Source organism: Chenopodium quinoa, unplaced genomic scaffold (assembly GCF_001683475.1).
Source record: "Chenopodium quinoa cultivar QQ74 unplaced genomic scaffold, ASM168347v1, whole genome shotgun sequence".
In the NCBI taxonomy this organism is placed as follows: domain Eukaryota; kingdom Viridiplantae; phylum Streptophyta; class Magnoliopsida; order Caryophyllales; family Amaranthaceae; genus Chenopodium; species Chenopodium quinoa.
Window position 1 is genome coordinate 1,767,667 of NW_018742651.1, and position 10,358 is coordinate 1,778,024.

The 10,358-nt window shown below is 37.3% G+C and overlaps 2 protein-coding genes across 2 annotated transcripts; both read left to right on the top strand.

Annotated features, from left to right (window-relative positions):
* Positions 1-266: 266 nt before the first annotated feature.
* Positions 267-6,529, top strand: LOC110722094. Its single transcript, XM_021901332.1, has 10 exons — positions 267-437; positions 527-589; positions 676-739; positions 837-899; positions 1,739-1,810; positions 1,892-1,950; positions 2,714-4,963; positions 5,058-5,378; positions 5,484-5,583; positions 5,686-6,529. The coding sequence occupies exons 7-10, from the start codon at positions 4,083-4,085 to the stop codon at positions 6,415-6,417; spliced, it is 2,034 nt and encodes a 677-aa protein (XP_021757024.1). The 5' UTR covers positions 267-437; positions 527-589; positions 676-739; positions 837-899; positions 1,739-1,810; positions 1,892-1,950; positions 2,714-4,082; the 3' UTR covers positions 6,418-6,529.
* Positions 2,757-4,064, top strand: LOC110722015. Its single transcript, XM_021901237.1, has one exon. It carries the CDS (start codon positions 2,757-2,759, stop codon positions 4,062-4,064), a length of 1,308 nt encoding a protein of 435 aa, XP_021756929.1.
* Positions 6,530-10,358: the final 3,829 nt, after the last annotated feature.

Here is a 10,358-nt window from a genome sequence, read left to right on the forward strand (position 1 = left end):
TCAATGTATGGAAAAAACAAACAAATAAGATTCGATCTTGGGACCTTCTTTGCTAATGGCCTGGGCCCACTACTAAAATTCGGGAATATTACGACTGTTTTATTGCGACTGTCGTAACGACCGTTTTATAGCCTGTCGTAATTTTCATTAATTGCGACCGTTTTTTTTATTATAATGGCCGTTATAACGGTCGTTACAATTATATGAATTTTTTTTTTTTTAAAATAATTACGACTGACAGTCGTAGAACCGGTCGTAACAGTTTTTTTAAAAAAATAAAACAAAATCGATTTTGCTTTTGTTAAACAAGGGGAAAGGGAAATAAGAACAGAGAAGAAGGGGGAAAGGGAACCACGAACAGCGACCGGCAATAAGGCTCCTGCTGCTCCGCTGCTGTTCCCACCGGCAACCTCACTCCGGCCGTCGACGCTACACAGGTATGTCGTTTTGATTTTGTTTTTTTTTTTTTTTAAATTTTATTTTGTGCGAAAACCTTAACTTAGGGTCGCAAATCAACACCACGCAGGCCCACCGTCGCCGGATTCCCCTCCTGCTCTTCCCTCCTTTGTATTCCGACGGCGGTACTCAGGTAAGTCGATGTTAATTTTTTTTTTTGAATTTCAGTTTATTTGAGCGAAAACCCTAAAATTTGGGTAAAAAACTTCTCCTTCGCAGGCCTACCGTCGCCGGTGTCCTTTTCTCTCTTAGCCTCCTCCGTTAGCTGTCCACCCTACTCCAGGTAATTCATGCAATTTGGTTACTTTTTTTTTTTTTTTTTTAATTTAGTTAATTTAGGCAAAAACCCTAAACTTGGTCACAAATCAACTCCTTCGCAGGCATCAAGTCGCCGGTTTCCTCTTCAATCCTTGCCTCCTCCGTTTTCAGTCCATTATACTCAGGTAAGTGGTTGAGTTTATTTTTTTTTTTTTTTTTTTGAAATTTAGTTAATTTCTGCCAAAACTCTGAATTTAGTAGATGGTTTTGTGCATTTTCACATGTAAAATTACATTGGCCATTTAAATTAGTTTTTAGCATTTAAATTAGTTTTTAGCATTTAAATTAGTTTTCTCCATTTAAAATTGGTGGATGGTTATCTGCATTTTCACATGTAAAACTCTAAAGTACACGAGGCTTATAGTGATAAACAAGTTTATGTTATCTCAAGTGACTTCCCCTAACCACATCTCTATACTTAAAGCCATAAATACAATAAGACAAGATGAAGTAAGTTCAATTTATTTAATTGATTTTCTGAGGCGTGGGTCAAATAGAAAATAACATATGGTAATAGAAATTAAATGTATGACATATACAAGTCTTCATATATGCATGCCAGATATAAATATCGTGTCTTACTAATCACCTCATATTACTAAATGAAAAAAACAGACGAATTTCATTTGATTATCAAGCTGAAAATTGACAACAGGTGTATAATATAGTTTCTCCTTTTCAAAGACAACAAACAGCAAAATACAACTTGCAATAACGATAAATCTTATACAACAGGTGTATAATATACACATGCCTAGTAACTCTAGATCGACTTAAATTAAAAATTAAACCATTTATTCTATTGTATAAAATACACTCATTGCACAAAAGATGGTGAAATTTAACTCTTGAACTTTTGATTAAAGCTATGTTCTCAGTCTTGACCTTTTGGTTGATTTTTTTTTAATTTCGTTATTTAATTTGAAATAGCTAATTGTGAGTCGTAAATTAACCCCCTTTGCAGCTCCATCGTCGCCAGATTCCGCTTCTGCCTGACTTTCCTCCTTTTTCTGTCTTTTTCCATTGCCCCCACTAGGTAAGTCGGCTGTAGTATTTTTTTCATTTTAAATTTTTTTATTTTTTCCCTGCCTAAAAGTGTAACACCACCATATACCAGGAACACCTTCGTCGCCGCCTCTGCTTTTCTGGTCAACTCCTCCGCTCAACTCCTCCGCTGTGTGTTTTTCTTCCCTTATTTATCTACTTCTTTTACTTGTGCAATATGATTCATATTTATGTTAGTTGTTTATGGAGTTGTGATCTCATGTGTTGGATAATTTTAGTTTGGTATTGATAGCTTGGTTCATTGTTGGATTTTTTACGCTTTATTATGCGTAGGCTAGAACTTGGATGTGTTTTGGTTGGAATAGAAATTTATTTTGCTTTATGTCCAATGTAGGACTATTGGATGGTGTGAACTCATGTGTTGGATAATTTTAGTTTTCGTTTTAAAAAATAATGATTCTTATTGAATTACAATGGCTTTATTAGAAATTATTTTGTTTTTTTCATGAAGGGTTACATGTGGTTGTATTTTCTAATATTTTTATATTTTTTTATTTTTGTTATCAAACTCCCATCTTTGTTAAGTATACAAATCATATTGCTTCTATTATTTTATTAATGTTACATCAATTTACTTTGAAATGGTATAAATATAATTTTTTAGTGTAAGTTATAAATAATTTAATCAATATTGTAAAATATAAATAATAAGTATCTTAGAAAAAATGTTGTAAAAATTATAATTATTTATCAAGTTAGAAGCATGTGACATAACATATGTTTAAATCTCTTAACAAAGAATGTGAAATCAACTTTCCTGTTCAAGTCATGAGAAGGACCTTTGGATATCATTTCGATTCTAATTGTATCGTATGCCATTATTGTAATGAATACAAGTTCAGTGTGAATGATTAATGTGATTTGTTTTTCATAGTGTTGTAGAATTTGTCACCATGAAAAGGAAATAGCGTTGGTGGATGTACGATAGATACGATGGCGGTAATGCTTGTAGACTTAGGCCAGAGTTTGTGGATGGTGTTGAACAACTCATACGGTTTTGTGAAGCTCATCCTGAGAGCCCGGGCATAGATGAAGTAAGATGCCCTTGTCTATTATGTAAGAATAGACGTCTTCATGATGCCAACACGGTAAAACTCCATTTGTACAAAAAGGGGTTTATACCTGATTACTATGATTGGGTTTCTCATGGTGAAGGGTTCCCTACATCAAGTGTAGAGCAACCAAATACTTACCGTGAAATGGTTCTCGATGCTCTTGGGAGTAATCATGAACCACCAGGTGACGATAGTACTAGTGGTTCAGACGAAGAGCCAAATGCTCAAGCAAAAGCATTTCAAGAGCTTTTAAAGGCTGTCGAGCAACCACTATACGAAGGTAGCTCCATGTCTATTTTAGAAATGGCATCTCGAATTGTATCTTTAAAGTCGGAATACAACTTGCCCCATAGGTGTGTTGATGGGTTTGCTTCATTACTGAACGAAGCGATTCCCGACAATAATAAGATGGGGAAAACATTCTATGATACAAAGAAGATTCTTAACGGACTTGAGCTTCCGTACAAGAAGATCCATGCATGCCCAAAGGGTTGTATGTTATTTTGGAAAGCTGATGCTGAGTTGGATAAGTATAGAGTGTGCGAAAGGGATAGATACAAGAGGAATTCAAAGGGGTCATTGGTTCCAATAAAAGAACTCATCTATTTTCCAATCACTCCAAGGCTACAACGGTTGTTTGCAACAAAGAACGTTGCGGAGGAAATGACTTGGCATTCCAAAAATCCAAGAGTCCAAGGCACAATGGCGCATCCTAGTGATAGTGAAGCTTGGAAGCACTTGGATAGATCCTTCCCTGATTTTGCATCTGAACCTAGAAATGTGAGACTTGGTATGTGTATCGATGGGTTTGCTCCTAATGGCAAGTTTGGGGGTCAGTATTCATGTTGGCCAGTCATTCTGACCCCTTATAACTTGCCTCCATCGATGTGCATGAAAAAACCATTTATGTTCCTTTCTTTGCTCGTTCCTGGTCCTAAAAATCCGAAGGGGAACTTGGATGTGTATATGAAACCGTTAATTGAAGAACTGAAAGAACTGTGGGATGTTGGTGCAACAACTTACGACATCTCGCAAAGAAAAAACTTCAATTTGCGTGCAGCAATCTTGTGGACTATAAGTGATTTACGGACTATGGTATGCTTTCTGGATGGGGCAACATCCGGTAAAAAAGCATGTCCATATTGCTTGGAAAAATCAAAAGCTTTTTAGCTTGATCATGGTGGTAAAATGTCTTGGTTTGATTGTCACCGACAATTTCTTCCTCTCGAACATCCTTTTCGAAACAAAAAAATTGCTTTTTGTAAGAACAAGGTTGAAAAGGGGACACCACCTCACATAATGTCCGACGATGAGCTATGGCAACAAGTTCAACACTTTTCTAAGGCAACAGATGGACCAGAAGCACTTGCAAGCTTGAAAAAGAAGAAACTAGGTTGGTTTAAGCAAAGCGTTCTTTGGGAGCTACAGTACTGGAAGACTCTTCTCCTCCGCCACAACCTCGATGTGATGCATATTGAAAAGAATTTCTTTGACCAACTAATTCACACAGTGATGGATGTGAAAAAACATACTTCAGACACAGTAGCATCTAGAAATGACATTGCCAAATATTGCAAACGACCACAACTACATGTGACGGAGGATGCGAGAGGCAAAGACACTTTGCCGAAAGCCCCATTCTCACTCGACAAGGCTCAAAAGAAAGTGTTATGCGAGTGGGTAAGGAACTTGAAATTTCCCGATGGTTATGCTTCTAATTTGAGTAGATGTGTAGATTTACAATCATGTAAGCTTCATGGTTTAAAGAGCCACGACTGTCATGTCTTCATGGAGAGATTGTTGCCAGTTGCTTTGAAGGAATTGCTCCCGGTCCATGTTTGGAAAGCTATTACTGAGATTAGTCTTTTCTTCCGCGATCTTTGTTGTTCCACCATTAAATTGAGTGATATGGAAATATTGGAACATAACATTGCAAAAATTCTTTGTAAGCTCGAGAAGATATTTCCACCAGCGTTCTTCAACTCTATGGAACACTTACCAGTTCACTTGCCTTATGAAGCTAGGTTATGTGGTCCTGTCCAATATCGTTGGATGTATCCGTTTGAGAGGTTTAAGCTCCTACAAACTCATATCTGCCATTTTCGTTTATACACCTATAGTTGTTTGCATAACATATAACTTATTCAATATTTTTTATTATAGGTTCCTTAATCATTTGAAACGTAAAATTGGCAATAAGGCTCGTGTGGAAGGTTCAATATGCAATGCTTATCTAATGGAAGAGATAGGGTACTTTTGCTCTAACTACTTCCAACAAGGAGTGGATACCAAAACACGGGACTTAGGTCGAAATGTTCATGAGGATGTTGAAAGCACTTTGGATGATAGTGTTCCAGAACTGTTTAGGGTTGATCATGGACATGCTTCTACTGGTGGAGTTTGTCGTTATTTGGATGAAAAAGAACTACAACGTGCTCATTTATATGTTTTGGGAAATAGCGGTATTCTAGAACCATATGAGAGGTATTAAATTTGTAAATTATCACAGTCACTAAGATTTCATTGAATTTTACATCGTATCCAATATCGACCACCCTCATTAATAATCTTTCTCTGGTTATATGGAAGGGGGTTTGAGGACCACATTGTTCAAATGCAACCCACTATTCGCAAAGAAGATGTGTGGATTAAACATGAAGCTGAATTCCTCGAGTGGTTTAGGTTGAAAGTGAGTATGATACGCATTTGACATCTAACATGTTTTCTTACTTTGTTTCTATAACTTCACGACTAATATCAATTCATTAATATAATTATGCCATATGAGCAGGTGATTCAAGAAAAGCCAAATGATGAAATATTGTTTGCTTTGGTTATGGGCCCATCTAAGCGAGTGCGTACTTGGAGCCAATTCTATGTGAATGGATACAAATTCCAAACTTATGGCCATGGAAAACATAAGTCAACAATGAATTATGGAGTAAGCATATCCAATGAAGATGGTGGTGATTATTTTGGTTTTCTAGAGGATATCATCGAGTTGGAGTTCACTGGTGCCCTACGGACTTATAAGACTGTTCTTTTCAAGTGCAATTGGATGGATTCCACTAGGGGTATGAACATTGATCAATACAAGCTTGTAGAAGTCAATCATACCAAAAAATACCCCAAGTACGATCCATTTGTGCTTTCTTACCAAGAAAACCAAGTCTACTATGCACCTTACCCAAGTCTGAAAAGAGATAAGGCTCAATGGTGGGATGTGTTCAAGACAAAGGCGAGGTCTGTTGTTGATGCACCAGTTGACGAAGACTTTCTACAAGAAACCAGTGCTGACATTCCAACTCTTTGTGCTCCGGATGACATTCCAGACTATGAAGGTGATGAAGAAGGTTTTGGAGATTCGGATACTGAAAATGAAGTGTTGCCCGATGCCCCTCCAGACGAGTCCAGTTTCGAATCTACTGATAGTGAGGACGAGGATGAGGATGACGGATTTTGGGATGACGATACCGATGATGATCTTAGTGCTGATGGGGAGGACGATTCAACTGAGATTTAGGATATTGATTGTAACCTTGTTTTGACTTTTTAATTATGTAATCTTAATGGATTTCAATTTATTTTAAAAGACCATCCTAGTTTCAATGTGATATACTTGTGTAAATATGTTATTATTTATATTTTGCAAAGCCAAGGTTATGTGTGATAGTACCTTATAGATCGTGATATAACATGGCTATATGATTTTTACCGATGTTCATAATGTTTTTCTTATTGTAGGTTGTCATGGCCGGTGGTGGTCGTCGGAAGCTGAGACATGCCACCCCGAGAGAATTGTTTCCGTCGACAAGCCATGCAGATACGGAAACTTCTCAGGAAGTTACCCCATCCCCTGAGCCAGGTGTAGGCGGTTCTGGGACATCTACTCAGGTTCCTGAGACGCAAGACGGTAACTCTCCCATGGGTGAGATTCCTACCCCCGTTGCGAGAAGGACTTTGCACCCGACGGGGTTATGGTAAGTTACTCATGGTTATCTTAATTTGCATTCCAACTTGAACAATCTTGGTTAGATTTGTATGTAATGACTTCATTTGTTTGCTTATTGGTACAAAGGTTCGATGATAACACCGTGAGCACCTCCATTACAAATATTTTTCAAGCAAATTAGCGCGAACCATGGCTTAACTATGAAATGGTTGACAAGGATACTAAGACCCACTGGTGGAACTCGTTTACGGTATTATAAAACCCCCAAGTTTAGTTTACTCATCTAACTTTGTTGTTTTTTGGTTACTTATTAGAATAAATTATTATACATTTTATTTTTCTTGTTTGCAGAAACAATACCTTTGGAATGCTGATCTTGATGCCCTCGTGAAGGAGTATGAAAAGAAGGCACGTAAGAGGCTGAAAGAGATTGCATACAATGTTTCGGTCAGAAACAAGGCAGTTCCAGTATGGATGGGAGAGGCTATGTTTGAGCGAATTATGGCGAAAAGAAAGGATCCGGTATTTCTGGAGAGGTCAGAAAAAGCGAAGAAGAACAGGAGGGGAGGCTTCCTGTCTAATCCAATTGAGCCGTCACACTTCCAAGGTTCTATCTTTACATCAAAGCATGCAAAGAAAATGGTAATACTTAATGGTATATAATGATACTGATATGTTTTAGTAGTTACATACACTAAGCATTTATGGAGTTATTTGATTTGTGCAGGCTCAGAAAGGTGGAGTGCTTCCAACTGCTCCGGAGGTGTTCCTAAAGACACATTTCAAGGAAGTTCCAAGAAAAGGAAAAGTTGCGGCTAACAAGAGGGCACAACAAATCTCGGTAACACATCTAACTTTGGAAACTAATGAAATTATTTTTTAAGGAAGCATGCAAAACATAGGTCATTTATGCCATTTTAGCCTAGTCATGAACCTATAGCCATGAATATGCATGAAAATGTGTAAGTTTTTGCAATTTGAACCCATAAACATGTTTAATATGCTAAATATGAGTTGTTTGATTGATAAAATCTTGGAATATAGCAAAAACAAAGAAAATGGGTAAGTTAGAAGGTCATTTAAGCCATTTTATCCTACTCATGAACCTATAGCCTTGAATATGCATGAAAATGTGTAAGTTTTTGCAATTTGAACCTATAAACATGTTACTATGTTAAATATGAGTTGTTTGATTGATAAAATCTTATAATATAGCAAAAACAAAGAAAATGGGTAAGTTAAAAGGTCATTTAAGCCATTTTAGCCTAGTCATGAACCTATAACCTTGAATATGCATGAAAATGTGTAAGTTTTTGCAATTTGAACCTATAAACATGTTTACTATGCTAAATATGAGTTGTTTGATTGATAAAATCTTAGAATATAGCAAAAACAAAGAAAATGGGTAAGTTAGAAGGTCATTTATGCCATTTTAGCCTAGTCATGAACCTGTAGCCTTGAATATGCATGAAAATGTGTAAGTTTTTGCAATTTGAACCTATAAACATTTTTACTATGCTAAGTATGAGTTGTTTGATTGATAAAATCTTAGAATATAGCAAAAACAAAGAAAATGGGTAAGTTAGAAGGTCATTTATGCCATTTTAGCCTAGTCATGAACCTATAGCCATGAATATGCATGAAAATGTGTAAGCTTTTGCAATTTGAACCTATAAACATGTTTAATATGCATAATTTGTTTTGTTTGATTTCAGGAAGCCTACCAAAAGAAGCTTGACGAGTCTTCCACTCAAGAAGGGTCACAACCGGACCCTAACCAGCTATACTGGGAGGTCGTTGGTGGTAGGAAAAAGGGTGTAGTGAAGGGCCTAGGTGCAAGTGCTAGTTTGTTTTACACCCCCTCTTCCGAGAAAGGCTCGCAATCGTACAATCCTTCTATAGCTTCACAGTTGGAGGAACGTGTGCAAGCCGAAGTTGCCGAGCGAATAGAGGAGGCAAAAGTGCAAATGCAGGCACAAATGGAGGCACAGTTTGCAACGCAATTGCAGGAGGCATTGAAGGAGCGGGAGGAGGCAGCAATTGAGAGTAAGCGAATGATGGAGACAATGTTGCAGAACTTGTACACTAACTGTTCAGGTGGTCCTCCATTTCAGTTTCATAGGGAAGATGACCCGGACATGAGTGGTGGTGGGCTTGGTCACCAGACTCCGGTGTCGTAGTTTTTGTTCATAAAGCTCTTACATTAATATTGTTGATATAGGCCTTAGTATTTTTTTGGGGGAATATAGGCCTTAGGTTTTTTTTTTTGGGAATAGGCCTTAGGTTTTTTTTTTTTTTTTGGGGGGGGGATATAGGCCATTTCGTTATTTTTTGGGGAATATAGGCCTGAAATTGGTATTATATTGTTACATGTTGGCCTTATCTATTTTTGGAAGGAACATAGGCCATTACTTATTCATATAGACCTAACTTAGTTTTAAGCTTATAAAACTATTACTAACTAATTATTATTACTATTAACTTGAACATTATTATTGTATATATTGTTCGAAGTTGGACTTTTTAATTGTTAATATTATTATCTATATGGATTATGCATTTTATATTAATTTTGATATTTGAATCACATGATAACAGGTTATAGGTTCAAGTTAGGATGACATCGTTAATGCAAATTGTAATTATTTGTAAATTGCGTTATAATAATAAATTGCCCTGTTGCAATTGTATGAGGAATTGCGACCGTTTATCTAACCTGTCGCAGATCCCATGTTTTTTGCGACCATTAGAGCCTGTCGCAGATCACATGAATTTGCGACCGTCACTGGCGGTCGTAATTTACTGAAAATTGCAACCGCCAGTGACGGTCGCAGATCCCATATTTTTGCGACCGCCAGGCCTTGTCGCAGATCACTAGAATTTGCGACCGTCTCAGGCGGTCGTAATTCATTGGAAATTGCGATCGTCACTGCCTGTCGCAGATCCCCGAGTTTTGCGACAGTCATAGGCGGTCGTAATTTCCAACAATTGCGACCGCTTTGCCTGTCGTAAATATGAAATTACGTCAGTTAAAAAAACGGTTGTTGAAAATATGAAAAACGATCGCAATTTGATCTGCGACCGCCAAGTGGCCGCAATTTTTTTTTTGCGACCATTAAAATTACGACCGTGCAGTTGCGACCGGTGACGGTCGCAAATGTGAATAGCGACTGTTTTCCTCAAAAATTGCGACCGATTCGGACGGTCGCAATTCGCTGGTTTTTTTGTAGTGGTCGTGTCATGACCACTCCTACCACGAGATATAGATTACAAGGCATCATTTTTATGCAAATTCATTGTTTATAATAATTGTTTAAGGGGGTCAGCTTTTAACATTAAAGAAACTTGTAGTTGGGCCACGGGGGCCAAGCCTCCACCAGCCCCCCCGGCTCCGCCCCTGGCTACATATAACATTACCCATAAATTAATTTCATAATAAATCTATGAAAAATGTTATACACAGCCCTTAAGCATTAAATTTTTTCTCTCTTCTTTCCTTCTCTCAAAAAAAA